Raw genomic sequence first — 15382 nt, forward strand, 5'->3', positions numbered from 1 at the left:
AAGCACCACGACGGTTTCCCCCGGATCATCCGTGAGAGCATGAGGATCTACAGGCGCTCCACCCGTGTCCACTCTATCTTTGACATGTCAGGCCTCCAACAAGGGCTACCATACATACCGTCTGGTCGGACCAAGGAGTCGAAGACAAGAGCCTTGGTGCGAGGGTCCTGGAAGTGGGAGTGGAAGCATTGTCTCTCTAGCCGAGCCAGTGAGGCGTATCCCCTGCTCACTCTGGCCTGCATCGCTGGTCTCATCGTGAAGATTGGGGTTGGAGAAGATGACCCCCAAGTAAGTGTATGAGGATACGATCTCAACTGGTGACCCACCGAAAGTGAACTGCTTCCGTTTCATGTTTGCTCGAGAGGTGTTAAAGATCATGACCTTGGTCTTGCCAAGGTTGACCTCCAAATCATGGGATAAACAAAAAGCCTGCAGTGCATCCAGGTGTCGTTGGAGCCCCTCGGGTGTGGACGACAAGAGTGCCACGTCACCTGCATAAAGAAGATCCTGATGATGATCCCGGCAAGTGAGCAACCGGTCCCTCCGAACGCCCCCATGAAAGTCTCAAGCTCATCGATGTAGAGACCAAACAGGGTCGGTGATAAGGGACAACCCTGTTTGACCCCTATGGTACTCAAGATCTCATCTGTCCAACCTGTACCTGTCCGAACTCGGCCTGAGACTCTCATGAAGTGCCATGATTGCCCAGATGATCTCCTGATCAAATCCCAGTGTTTGTAGGCGTGTGATGAGATGAGCTCAAGGTATTGTGTCAAAGGCTTTATGGAAATCCACAAAGCAGCAATATACCCTCTCCTTCCATGATATGGCCTCCTCAATGACACCTGAGTGTGAGTATGTGATCCATAGTCCCATGGTCCGCCTGAAAGCGGCCTGACCCCCTGCTCTGAGCCCTCTCATCTCTGCGAACAGGTTGACCGACGCATCCAATACAGCTGCATAGATCTTGGACATCATATGTCCAATCATGATAGCGGGGGAAGCCAAGGCAAACAACATCATTGAATAGCTTTACTAGGATCGGGGCTAACGTGTCCATCCCATATGCGATAAACTTAGTGCATAGCTCCTCGTGATCCTTAGCTCGGCCATTGTGCAGTTTCAATGTCGCGTCCTTGACTCCCGCTCTGGTGAACAACGTGCAAGTGGTGGGGCGAGGTGTGTGTATGAGATCTGGAGTGGGCTGGTGTGGAACATCATAAAGATGGTGTGCATACGTGTGCGAGACTCTCGTGTCGGTGAGGGGTGATGGAGACCTACGCTCAAGGAATCTCTACCAAAAATCCTTAGAGTTATTGCTGTACAAGATGTTCAGCAGCTCCTTCTCATTTCGACGAAGAAATGCTTGCTTCTTCCGACGTACGAGACGTCGGTACTTGCGTACCGTGTCTGGTGTGTTCGGGAGGTGACATCTGGTTTCAAGTCGGAGCTGTTGGCGATAAGCCTTGCACTCCGCATCGTACCAGTTGTTGCACGGTACCAAGAGGTGGTGGTCTAGTGGACCGTGTGGTGTGGGGAAAGATTTGGAGGGCAGCCTCGTGGAGTGTGCGACTAATTAGGGCAGCACGGTCCTCTATGAGTGGTATGTGATCGATGTAGGTTAGGAGTCTGTTTAGGCGTCTAGAGTAGGCTGGTGAGAGGCTGTGATCAAAGTGTATGTCGTGGTAGGTGTCGTGCTTCCTATGTGGTGTGTGTGGTGTGGCTAAGCGTGGGGTGGCGATAGTGAAGAATAGGTATGTGTGATCAGCTCCTGGACGGAGTGGTGCTACGGTGAAGTCGGTGATACATGAAGTGAAGGTAGGGGATCCCATGATGTAATCTACTACACTAGTGTCCCCCCCATGTGGGAAGCAAGTAAAACCACCTTAGGAGGGCCATAGGTCAAGCTTGTTGTAGATGATGAGATCATGCATCCTGCCCAGATCAAGGAGCGCGTATCCATATGGTGTAACAGGCCCATGTCAGTCCGATGAGGTCCTGGTCATACCTGCTTCGTCTAGGTCCATGTCTGGTAGCATGATAGAGTCGTCTTGGAAGTCCAGGAGTGGTGCCTGGCGCATGCTTGTCCTAGCGTTGAAGTCCCCAACGCACACACGATCGAGGTTCGACCTATTTCAGCTCTCCTCAAGGGAGATCGACTGAGGCGAGGCATCACCCTTGCATAGCCCATTGGATCCAGAGATCGAGGAGACCACGGCCTCCACTACCACGGGAGACAGCCCTACAGATGCAGATACGTGAGCTCTTTGCATCTCATCAGAGAGCCACCGTGGAGCCTGGATATGTGGAGCCGGTTCATGCACTTGGGACTCTAGCTCTAAGCACTTGATATGTTCATGCCACCATCATGCTATTTTGCCTCGTTTGTGAGCCTTGAAAATATTTCGGATCTGCGCCTATCAAGCTATCTCTCGTTGTGGTGGTTGGGGGGGGCGTGGCCTCCTCTATCTCTGCTATGTTCAGATTGACCCGTCGTCTCAGACGGTCTCCCATGAGGAAAGCTATGATAGGTCGGACCTCAAGAGAGTGTGCTCTAGTCGCTCTTCGTGTCGCGGATGGTCTATGCGTCTCTCTCTCAGTGATCTAGACTGCCCGCATATCAGCTAGCTCCTCCTTCTCCACCCCGCTATGCCTTGGAGCTGACTCAAATGCATAAAATCTGTGACATGTCGCTGTGCTCTGTTAGCCAAAATTTATTGGGCAAAGACTTGGCCTTAAGCATGCATCTGGCCATCTCCATTGTGGACCTGTTTTTCCTTTCAGAAACAGGATTCTGCTGAGGAGTGTAAGGAGTAGTGCATGAGTGAATAATGCCCCATGAGGATAGAAATGCATCAAACTCCTTTGACATATACTCACCCCCCCTATCTGTGTTGAGGGTGACAAGCTTGTTTCCTGATTGATTCTCAACCATATTCAGCCATCTCTGAAAGCATAAGAAAACTTTAGATTTGGCCTTCAAAGGATATACCCAGCAATATCTTGTGAAATCATCAATGAGAGTCATGAAATACTTATATCCCCCAATGGCATTTGTCCTCATTGGGCCACAGACATCACTGTGTACTAGCTGCAATTTCCTTTGTGAGAGTTTTGGACAATTCTTTTGAAAAGGAAATCGATGCATCTTACCCAAAAGACAACCCTCACACACATGTTTGGAAACTGTGTGAGTCTGAGGTACATCATTTGCCATCTGCTGTGAATGTAGCTTTGCAAGAGCTCTATAATTGAGATGGCCCATTCTTCCATGCCAAAGATGAGTTTCAGCAAGCTGTGAATCTGAATAGCCAATGCTTCAATAGAAAGTGCAGCTGGATGATGATCAAGGTGATAAAGCCCTTTTTGCAAAGTGCCAGTGAGAACTATGGCATTGTCATCACGAAGATCATATACTAGGCATCTGTAGCCATAAAAAATTACTCTGACACCACTGAAGGTACAAAACGAAGAGAGAGAGAGAGAGAGTGCAGGTACAAAACGAGTCGATAGATAGGTAGTCACGTCAAAAACTTAGATAAAAGATAACACACAAGTACAAAGTACTTGTACCTAGACCTAGGACTAAGTGTCGTAGGTGTCAGATAGGACTAAGTGTCCTATGTGGCCTAAAAAGGCACTAACACTATAAGTGCCTACACTTATGCCTACAAAGCACATACCATGGCCTATAGGGCATCACTAGAACCACCAGAAGATGGCCTACAGTGAGCAGGGAGCAAAGAACAAGTGATCAAGGAAGGACTGTCAGAGATGTGAAGTGAAGGAGGAGCTGCTGGTGGCGTTTCTACTGCTGGCGGCGCGGTTGGTTATTGGCTGGCTGCTAGCAGCGGAGCTAGCTACGTTGCTAGCTGCAGCTAAGGTGGCGGGTAGAGAAGGCAGAGTGACGGGCGATAGGCAAGCAGGCAGGGCAGATGGGCGACAGGCGGGCAGACGAGCCATGGAACAGAGAGGGAGGGAGGGAGGGAGGGTGTGTGCAGGGGCGCGCGAGAGAGAGAGAGAGAGAGAGAGTGCATGTGGTAGAATAAGAGGAGAAAATGTAAGGTGCAGGTTGGATGGATGAATAGTTAGGGGTGGAAAGATAGGATGGCGGGAGGCAGAAACAAGTTGCAAATTGAAAGGTGACGAATTGTTGAAGATTAGAATTGTGGTGAATAAAGGGGTGGATAGAAATGGGAGGCATGAGGTAGTAGTGGGGACTTCCCATACTACAATGTGGATGGTACTGAATGTATGGATGGGACAAGGGTGACTGACCAGGAAGATGAGGTAGGGGCTAGGGGTGGAGTCTGGACTTGCAGACGGACAGGAGGGACGAAGGAGTAGGAGGAAGGAGGAGGGAGCGAGAGGAGGGGGGACGGAGAAAGACACCGCAAGCTGATAGACATACATATGTATCTTTATATCCATGCAACTTATTTATTATGATTAATTGCTCTTTTATTTTCTTTGTAGACTTTTGGACTTTAGAAGAACAAAAATCGAATTTGTATGATTGGATATATTCTAGTCTTACAAAGGTATACAAATATTTATTACATTCATGTATAAAAGTTTGACAAACATAATCATGATGAATACCTTACGTATTTTGAATGCCACAAAAGGTTCTTATTTTTTGCTCAATCTCTTTTGTGTTATATTGATGTCCATTTGTGTATTTGTATGTGCAGGTTACTTTTTTAGTGACTCATTTTAATGACACAAGAATAGCAAATTCTGACATAAGAGATGCTCTACTTCAATCGATCTCAGTTTTAGTGCAATATAAGGAGCATGTGGTTGCTTTTGAATCCAACAATGCTGCAATCGAAATTATGCCGGCTGCCTTGCTGTCTGCATTTGACAATAGATTTTGGATTCCAGTCACAAATATATTGCTGAGACTTTGCAAAGGCTCAGGGTTTGGAGCTTCCAAGTCTTCAATACACGGGGAATCTTGCTCACCATTTTTCCAAGTGAGTTTCCACAATCCTTTCAGCCTTACATGACACTTCTGATTTTGAAATTGGGCACTAAGATGTCCAGTTTATTTATGCATACATTGAGCACTGTTGTGAGGCATATATATATGTATGTGCGTGTACGTGTGTGTGTATTTATATAAAATAAATTACATTCATACATACATATGTATGTATGTATGTAGTATGTACATATCTATATGTGTGTGGAGAGGGAGAGAGAGAGAGAGAGAGAGAGAGAGAGAGAGAGAGAGAGAGAGATTAACGTCGTTGGGTGGCCTCGCGGGCCTATGGGACAAAGTACATCAAGCAAAAGGTAACTCATACAAGCCTCGCCGAGCTGAAGCAAAGGGCGCACTGGGGCCCTTACTGAGAACTAGAGTATGCTGGAAAAAAGCTCAAAGAGCTCAAACAAAACTCAGTACACAAGCTGAAGCTGATAGCTGAGACTTAGAAATCGAAACCCGACATTGTAGTGGCTCTTTGGTGGGCTGTGAGAGAATGTCTCGAGCTGTGGCGTGGGGCGTGGTCGTTTCAATCTCTGGATCTGATGGGCTATATTGAGGGTGATGCCTCGTCTTTGGTGGCCCCCTCTGAGGAGGCCAGAGATAGGCTTGACCTCTATCGTGTGTGCTCTGGTCCCTCTTCGTATGGGGTGCGGTCTCTGCGCACTCGTGTTGGCTCTCTCAGTGGATCCATGCAGCCCTCATATTAGCTAGCAGCTCCTCCTCCACCCCATTGTGTACTGGAGCTGACTCAAATGCATAGTAATGTGTCACTTGTCTCTCTATGCCGTCGCATCTCAATCAGATAGAGTCTGATACAGACGTGGTCCTAGAAGTGCAGCCATGAGAGTGGGGCGAAGCTGTGTCTTTTGGAAGAGGCAGTGGTATCGTCCTCGTATGTCATAGTAGGCTGGACAGGTGCATAGAAAATGCTCCTCTATCTCAACCGCACCCAACGTACATAGCCCGTAGAGCCGCTGCTCTCTGGGAATCCTTGCCGCCCTCCCTACCTCAATCCTCAGATAGCGTGACGAGACTCGTATCTGCTTAATAGCGATCCTCAGTGCATACGAGACTCCTCAGTCCTTGAGGTATTGGGGTTTGATGATGAGTCCATCCTCCGATACTCTTAGAAAGTGGTCGCGATAGAATTCAATCTTGGTGGGGAACTCTTGGTCCCCTCCCCAAGTCCAAGACGTATGGAGCTGGAGGAGATCTAATCGTATGATACGATTAATCTCATCTCATGGGAAGGACTTAGGTGGTGCATCCATGCTGTACTGAAAGGGGGAAGTCGGTCCACGTGGTATTAGCGGACATGCAAATTTCATCTTCTGAAGTTTTCGTCCATGTTGCGGGCTTGGGGCTTGCTGATATTGCGATAAATTCTTTCTATCTTAAGTGATGTGTTGCCCTATCAGCTAGGTGCTCTACACATTTTTGTGCTTGGTGTTGTGTTTTCAGAGGATGAGTTTGGACATGTTCCTTGATTGATCTAGATGTATGCTTTCCATATTAGCGGACATACAAATTTCACCTTGTGATGTTTCTATGTTGCAGCTTGCTGATACTGCAATAAATTCTTTTTATCTTAAGTGGTGCGTTGTGTTGGAATCGGAGTCCCAGTGTGTGTGGTCCTAGAGTCCTAGGAGTGTCCTACAGTTGTGTGTGTGAAGAGTCTTGAGGCCACTTGTGCCACCTCATGTGGTAGGTGTGATTCCTCCCCTAGATTATAGGATCTAGATTCTCTTGTGTGTGACCTCATCTATGAGGTGTCTGTGTGGGAAGATAAGGCTTGCCCAGCCTATAAATGAGGCTACGTACTTGCTGTGATTACACAATCCATCAACATCAGTTCGTGCCTCAGATCTTGTCTTTCACCCTCTCCCCATTTTTAACAGTTGGTATCAGGATTCAGAGCAAGTCTTCCCTGACTGAGCCTTGCCTCATCACGCACGATTTTCCTGCCATGTCTCTGCGATAACATTGCCGTATGTCTCCACCACACGTTGCCATCTCTACGTTGCTGACCAGCAGGCCGTTCCAGTTCTGCCCGCTATCTTCCCTGATGCTGCGCCATTCTGCCCGTCATCCCTTGCACTCTTCTGCCTTGATGAAGCTACAACTGTCTAGTCTTGGTCACTAATCCAGCTTTGCCCGCTATTGTCCATTGCTGTCTTTCATGGAGATAGCTTCGATCCTGTCCAAGAAAGCTTCAAGTTTGATGGGCGACACCTTTGGAGGACCATCTCTAGAAAGATTTAAGCATTGATGTTTCTGCTCAAGGCTAGATATGGGAAGCTCAAACGGCATGCTCGATGTTGGGTCATCGCTATTGATCATCGGACGAGCGTGGACTGCAGAATAAAGATGGATTGCAATCGCAAAGCACATCTATCTCTGCTCTACAGCAGCATTCTGCCCCAATGACCTGCGAAGGTGTCGTTGCGATGATGTTGGCGGCGTCTCGCATATACCGGCGACAGACAACCTTGTGAGGGCTGTGGCCATCGACTCGTACATCGCCTCTCAACGCAGCTTTTCTGCAAACAGTTCCAACCTGCCCGGTCCATTTCCCTGCTGTGAACTCGGTGGTATGCTGCACTATCTTGCTGCCCAGGAGTCGTCTTTCAGCTGCCACAACTCAAGCCCAGCATTTCTGCTCCATGACGACCTGAAGAGCGGCTTGTTCCAGCCCATTTCTGAGCCCAAAACTCTAAATTGCGATTTTCAAGAATTTTGCCTCATTTTGGGTGAATTTGTTGGGGCTTTTATGGTCTGAAGCTTCCCTAGTATTGCTAGAACACTATGCTCTAGGAAATTCTGAAAAGCCCCAATTTTCTGCAAACCCTAATTTTGCAGCAACGCTAACCCAAAAATTTAGGGCTTTTCTGTCATGTGTCTTCCTTTGGCATAATTGAAGCTTCTACCATGTAAAATTTGGGGCTTTTTTTGCAAAATTTGAGTAAACATTGTAAGGGATTTAGACATTGGCTGTAATAACAGCTAAGACCTTCCCACCAATGGATAGCATAAAAAACTCCTCGTTCATCGAAAAATTCTCAGGGAGCAATTTTCTAACTTGGCAGACGAAACTCCGGCTTCTTCTTATGCGAGAAGGGATATGGAATATCACCAATGGCAAGGAGCCAAAACCCCAAAGTGATGATGCTAGAATCAGTTGGTGGGAGAACCAAAATGATAAAGCAATGGCTATCATTGGCCTAGCTTTAGCTGACAACCTTATCCACCATGTGGATTTTGATAAGACTGCAAATGACGTTTGGGAAAAATTAGAGAATTTGTTTGGAAATAAGATCAATAATTCCAAAGTATTTCTCAAACAAAAACTCTTCAAGCTCAAGATGAAGGAAACTGAAACCCTCAATGAACACTTGAGCAATCTTGGGTCAATTCTCCAACAATTATCTGCCATCCGAGCCATTGTTGAAGATGATGATCAAGTTGCTGTACTTCTCTCAAGTATTGAAGACATTTCCAAGTACAATGAGATCCTTGCTGTCCTAAGAGTCAGCCGCAATATGAGCTTTAAGGATATGGTAGCTCATCTCATTGATGAGGACCGTAGGCTTACAGAGAAAGCAGAATCTTCCTTTGAATCTGGCAAAGCATTCTTTCTCAAGAATAAGCCCAAGAAGAAAGGAAAACCTCTTAAATGTAATTACTGTCAGAAGCTTGGCCATCCAGAGGATCGTTGCTTCAAGAAGATGGCAAAGGTACAAGCCAAAGAACATGCCAATCTGGTTGCGGAGCAGAGCGAGGACGAAGACGATGAAGCTACACCTTCTGGACTTGAGGAACAAGCCTGCACTGCTGCCGTTTTTGGTCTATCCTTCCATGAGGTGATAGATGAAGAGTGGGCTTTCTAGAGTCATGTGTGTTAGGTACTCTGCCTTGGTTGTCCCCCTAAAATGATGTAATAATTTGTCATTTTGCGTGCCTTGTCCTATAAAAGGCTCCACTTATTTCCATGTACCCAGTTAGGAGACAGGGGGGGATGTTATGTCTTTCCTTTATCAGGCTTGGCCGAGTTCCAGGATGTTGGTGTACTCCCTAGACCTATGAGTTGGTCATGCATCCTTGCTCAGATTTGAGTCTTTGATCACGTTGACACCTAAGCCATGAGAGTGCTTGGTTCAACCTTTGAATTATGCTCAGCTGTTAGCCTCTGAGATTGCCTGGGATGCACAGTCTGGATGATGTCATAGTTTCTCACCCTAGCTCCGAAGGGGGGTTTGTTGGAATCGGAGTCCTAGTGTGTGTGGTCCTAGAGTCCTAGGAGTGTCCTACAGTTGTGTGAGTGTGAAGAGTCTTGAGGTCACTTGTGCCACCTCATGTGGTAGGTGTGATTCCTCCCCTAGATTATAGGATCTAGATTCTCTTGTGTGTGACCTCATCTATGAGGTGTCTGTGTGGGAAGATAAGGCTTGCCCAGCCTATAAATGAGGCTATGTACTTGCTGTGATTACACAATCCATCAACATCAGTTCGTGCCTCAGATCTCGTCTCTCACCCTCTCCCCATTTTTAACACGTTGTCCTATCAGCTAGATAGTCTAAGCATTATTTTGCTTGGTGTTGTGTTTTAAGAGGATGAATTTGGGCACGTGCTTGGATTCATCTAGATATATGCTTTTTCCGTATTTATTAACATGCGAATATCACCTTGTGAAGTTTCGTCCATGTTGCGGCTTGGTGCTATTGCTATGAATTCTTTCTATCTTAAGTGGGGCGCTACAAGCATTTTTTGCTTGGTGTGTGTTTTCAGAGGATGAGTATGGGGATGTTCTTGGATTCATCTAGATGTATGCTTCTGCCATACCAGCAGATATGCAATGCTCATCTCGTGAAGTTTGGATGAGTTTGGGCATGTTTCTGGATTCATCTAGATATATGCTTTTGCCGTATTAACGGACATGCAAATTTTAACTTGTGAAGTTTTCATCCATGCTGCAGCTTGTTGCTATTGCAATAAATTCTATCTATCTTAATTGGTGCGTTGCCTTATTTGCTAGACGGTCTAAGAAATTTTTCGCTTGGTGTTGTGTTTTCAGAGGATGAGTTTGGGCATGTTCCTAGATTCATCTAGATGTATGCTTCTGCCATACTAGCGGATATGCAACTTTCACCTTGTGAAGTTTTCGTCCATGTTGCGGGTTGTTGATATTGCGATAAATTCTTTTCGTCTTAAGTGGTCCGTTGTCCTATTAGCTAGACGGGCTAGGCATTTTTTTTGCTTGTTGTTGTGTTTTAAGAGGATGAGTTTGGGCATGTACTTGGATTCATCTAGATATATACTTCTGCTGTTAGCGGATACGAAATTTCACCGTGTGAAGTTTTCGTCCATGTTGTGGCTTGCTGATATTGCAATAAATTCTTTTTATCTTAAGTGGTGTGTTTTCCCTATATCAGCTAGATGGTCTAAGCATGTTCCTGGATTCATCTAGATATATACTTTAACCCAGTATGTCCCCGCATACATTAAAAAATGGTAAGTTCCCATTAATTTGTTGTTGGGAAGAGAAGAGGGGTGAAAAGGAAGAGGAAAGGGCATGATTAAACTAAGGGATAAAGTGGGGAGGGACTACTAAGAAGGGGCCATTACCTCTTTTTTCTTCTCTTCCATTTTTCCTTTTATTTTCTATGTAGATTTTTAACAAAGAATTCTAATTTGTATGATTGGACTTATTCTAGTCTTAAAAAGGTATATAAGGGATAGGAGTTTCAATTAAGAGGGACTACTTAAGAAGGGGGCATTAAAGATGAAGGCATGTACTAAAGGGGGAGGGGGAAGAGGGACCATTTATAATATTTTAGTTAGCACTAGGTATGCTCTTCCACTCTACAGCTTGTTGGTAGGTCTCACATGTGGCGAATCATACCCTCTTAAATAATGTGCACTCTTCTTAGACATAGCTTAAAATAAATTAATTACCCAAATAAAACAATTAATGTATGGGCAAACATAAGTTAATTAACCTCTATGGTCCAAAACAAACAGGAATATAATAAAGTTGAGCAAGTATGTCCCCCATTGGAGGTTAGCCAAATGCATGCATTCTAAGCTTGAACTATTCCTAGTTCCTTGTGGGTGTCCCCACGATATTCACTAACCAATGCCACGCAAAGGAAAATGAAACTAATTCTAGTTGACCGAGTCAACTTTGTTTGACCAAGGTCAATAATAAAGATTTCTGTTTATTTCTTAGGAGAAGTACAAATGCATGACAATCCTCTTCTTTGTTGTATCATGTATGTCCCATATTGACTGGGTTCCCCCATTATATCATGAGAACTGAGTCTTATCCTGCATTTTTTGTATTGCAAACCTCCAGCTTGAAGGGAGTTTTGTAATGCATGTTTAATAGGTTGGGAGTCAGACTTGAAATATGAGAGATAAGTGTTGAGACACCGGTGTTATTTTTTCTGTTTTAGGGCCTATTAAGGGATCGGTGTACAAAGGATGAAAAACTGTTCTCTTCATTTTTGAACCGTTTATTTAATACTCTCAATTGGACAATCACGGAATTTTCAGTTTCAATCAAAGAGATGCAAGAACAAACTGACTTACGCCAGGTATATATGTCTGCCTCTTAGAAGTAGTTTGGGTTTTGGTTACTTTGCACACCTGTGTCATGTATTTCAAATGATACCTATTAATTTCATACTCATTGATTTTCCTATATGTAATGTTTTTTCAGCAGGTTGCTGACTTGCAACAGAGAAAGTGCGCGATCATGTTTGAGCTGTCCTGCAATCTGGAAAGGATCCTAGAGTTTTTTACTCGAGAAATTCCACAGGCATTCTTATGTGGCCCAGAAATGAATCTTGTGAGGCTTTGTGAGCTGCTTGTGTTTGTCTTGAACCATACAACCACCGGAGATGCAACATTTTTTGAGAGGCAAGTGTAAACTGTTTGTTTTGATTCAATTTGAGTATCTAGAATGTAACAAAGAATTCTCAGCTGCTTAGAGTCTGTTTGCTGTTTATTCAAATGGATATGTCTGTAGTATCAAGTTGTATTTATAGCTTAATCATCATACAAGCAAATGCTATTTTCATTTATAGACTTGTCAAGTAATGTCTAATTTTTGTTTTCGGTCTGGATGAGGCATGATGAGTGTGACTTGTCTTTGTTCAGTGCCCTATACTTTCCTTTAGTAGATCATCCTATAATATCTAGCTTGTCAGTAAATGCAAAGCAGGTTCTGTTAATATTTAATGTTTAAACCACCTTGTCAATTTTTTGATGGATCTGGTGCTGCAGTACATTGAGGCAGCAAGGTCAATCCCTAGAGAAAATCAACAGGGCGATGATATTGGCTCCACTTGTGGGTATTGTTTTGAACCTTGCTGCAGCTAAGGCATCTGCCAATCATATGCGGCATGATGTGGCATATGCAATAATCAATGTAGATGTGTCGTCAGGAGCCACAATAAATTTTGAATATCTCCTTGACTTCAATTGGGTATGCTTTTTTGGGTTTACGCAATAAAAGTTCACCATTTTTAAGATCTGAAATCCTTTGACGATTTTGTGATTTTTTCTCCTCTTCCATTTTGCTTGACATTACATATCTGCAGGCTGCGGCATTTAAAGGGGATCCTTCACTTGCAAGGCTTCCTGAATTAAAGGAGTTTCTAGAAAACCTGAAAGCAGAGGCCTCAGCAGTCAGGCAGAGACAGCTGGATGAAGATTCATTCACGGCCAGACTGGATTACGACCATGGTATCTTGATTTACTTCTTTGGAATTTGCATAGGCTTTTTTGCATTTGAGACTTTCTTTGATATATCTAAAATTTGACATTTAAATAAAAATTGCAGTGGTTGGAACAACAGGCAATTCAGCAAGAGAAGAGAAGGAAGACATATGCAGCATCTGTTATGCATGTGAAATAAATACTTTGTTTTTCCCTTGCAACCACAAGTCTTGCTGGCGCTGTATATCTAGACATCTGCTCAACAATCAGCGATGCTTTTTCTGCAATGCAACAGTGCAAGATCTGCGTTCCATGTCAGTTATACCTGCCTCGGGTCATAATCAATTTGGTGGTTCTGGAGCTCCAAATGGAGTAGTGGGAGAAAATGGGCCCCTTGATAAGATCGATTCTCCCTAGCTAGTACCGTATGTGTTTCTTTAGAAGCCATCATTGTATTATGTGATAATGTATATTAAGAATTACATGAAATTTCCAAATTAGAAATCCTCCCTTGGAATCTAAATTTGGGAGAGTTCAGCTGTATATTTCCAAAATTTCCTTCAGCTTTTAGGAATATTTGTTCCATCATAATGGTATGCTATAGACAAGTCTTTTAGTGTAGAGTTTTATGTATTCTATTTGGCTGGCTTTGAGTCAGCCGCCAGCTGCGTTGAGATAATACGGTTGGATTTAGGTATTGAAAATGTGAAGGAGATTCTGCAGCATGCAGATTTTGAATATCGGGATTTAGTTCTGGCATGCTGTGAAGAAGCGGTCATTCTGGTAAAGAACAAATGAGGGTGATTTGCTCTCCCTCGTGAATAAAAGGATTATTTGAGCCATGGATGACGAGCCTCATTTACTTGCTCTCTTTCTTGGATAAGAAGGCTAGGACAGGAAGAGTTTCAGGCCTATGGGCTTTCAACTGAGATTTGAAACTACCTGCTGTGATATAAATGCTGGATGGAGGCGTCATGGATTTAGTGTCTCAATGAATTGAGAAGCACAGCATATATATTTGACTAAATTATTGTTATCAGATTCTGATGTTTTCAGGGTATTAAGGCTGGGTTCGCATCATCACAAAAAGAAGGAAATACTGGGTCCATTCACATAATATGAGGTCTACTGATCCTTTGCTCGAATGCAGTCTTCTATTCCCAGAGGTAGGAGGGTTGCTCGAAAATGGTCTTCTATCCCTACAGGTAGGAGGGTTACTCTTTATCATGCTCAAAGTAAACTTAGTTTGAATTTTTTATGCTTGTGTGTGGCAGTGCACATAAAAATAAACTCTATCAAGTGCATTTATCTGGCTAAACATGTTTATGAAGCCTTAAATTGGGCAACACTTTCCTTGAGGTTGGCTGTTGTCCAAAATAAGGCGACACTTTTCTTGAGGTTGGCAAAATGAACACTGGGGGACATATAGAGGAAACTGTGCAGAATGCTCGTATGGGTGGACAAGTATTTGGAGGAAGCATTTCCCTTGTCAAGCTCATGTGAACACCGTGTGCACATTGCAATAAAGCCACCCATCGTCTCCCCAGAAGCCCTTTGTATGGCCTGTTTGAACATGTTGCTCGTAGGGGTGACATGCTAGCCCCAAGCCCTTTGTATCATCGCTGGCAAAAGTAATATGCTACTATTTAATTTATCTTCTTGGGGGCCTTAGTTCTGACTGAGTTTGCTGAAAATGCTCTGTATTGTATTCTGAAAGGACACTGATGATCCGTTCACAAGCATATGCAATGATTTAATAAACTCCTCGATAGTTATAATCTGGAACAATTCAGTACATAAGAATGGTTGAATAGTGTGTGGGGGTGGTGGAGGGCCACTTCCATATGCCCAGCTTCTTGGGGGCCTTAGTTCTGACTGAGTTTGCTGAAAATGCTCTGTATTGTATTCTGAAAGGACACTGATGATTCATTCACAAGCATATGAAATGATTTAATAAACTCCTCCATAGTTATAATCTGGAACAATTCAGTACATACGAATGGTTGAATAGTGTGTGGGGGTGGTGGAGGGCCACTTTGATATGCCCAGCTTTTGCTAAATTAAGGAGAGCTAAATCTTGTGGACTACTAAGGAAGGAGTGCTTCAATAGTTTTACATTTATGCATGGGATTATGATGTTCTTTTGCATGACTACATCTTGATATTGCTATATGGTGTTTGAAGCTTTTATAATCTATAAGGTAGGTGCTATTACAATGATTAATATGATTTGGGACCAGAGATTTCTTCAATGTTCAAGTTTGTATAATGTGTCATTGACGTATTCTTCAGTTGTAAATAGCGTGAGTATAATGTGACGACGGTGGTAATGGTAAAATCGACCAAAAAGCACTGTTGGTACACTGTAAATTACTGTTGTGTTTATTAATCTTACCAGCGGTAATATGATCTATCTTGATGGTTCTGTTGACTTTAAATAACATTACTAGCGCATTATCCACCATTTTCTGTGAGATTCACAAGCTCTTTTCATAGCTCTTGGTACTTGTCGTGCTTGGATAGAAATTGAGTCGTGACTCACGAGCCTGAGAGAGGGAGAGAGTGAGTGTTGTGGTTGTGGAAGTAGTAACTACTCTAATATCTAGTGTAATTGTTAGAAATGATCCTTTCGGAATCAAATGCTTCTTTACTTACGTGTACTTCACAACC

At 43.9% G+C, this 15382-nt stretch overlaps 1 protein-coding gene across 4 annotated transcripts in view; it reads left to right on the forward strand.

Annotated features, from left to right (window-relative positions):
* Positions 1-14623, forward strand: part of LOC147879671 (E3 ubiquitin-protein ligase RKP) — a 76517-nt gene extending 61894 nt beyond the window's left edge. Inside the window, exons 6-11 of one of the 4 annotated variants that reach the window (XM_087372096.1) lie at positions 4695-4979; positions 11446-11586; positions 11712-11911; positions 12278-12479; positions 12595-12739; positions 12837-14623. In XM_087372096.1, the coding sequence (XP_087228222.1) occupies positions 4695-4979; positions 11446-11586; positions 11712-11911; positions 12278-12479; positions 12595-12739; positions 12837-13129 (1266 nt within the window). In that variant the 3' untranslated portion in view covers positions 13130-14623. The remainder of the gene's footprint in view (positions 1-4694; positions 4980-11445; positions 11587-11711; positions 11912-12277; positions 12480-12594; positions 12740-12836) is intronic. The other 3 variants (XM_087372097.1, XM_087372098.1, XM_087372099.1) reach the window with 3 other exon arrangements.
* The last annotated feature ends 759 nt before the right edge of the window (positions 14624-15382 follow it).

The sequence above is a fragment of the Dipteris shenzhenensis genome, chromosome 33 (assembly GCF_047967505.1).
Source record: "Dipteris shenzhenensis isolate YYH24624 ecotype China chromosome 33, Dip_SZ_1.0, whole genome shotgun sequence".
NCBI lineage: Eukaryota > Viridiplantae > Streptophyta > Polypodiopsida > Gleicheniales > Dipteridaceae > Dipteris > Dipteris shenzhenensis.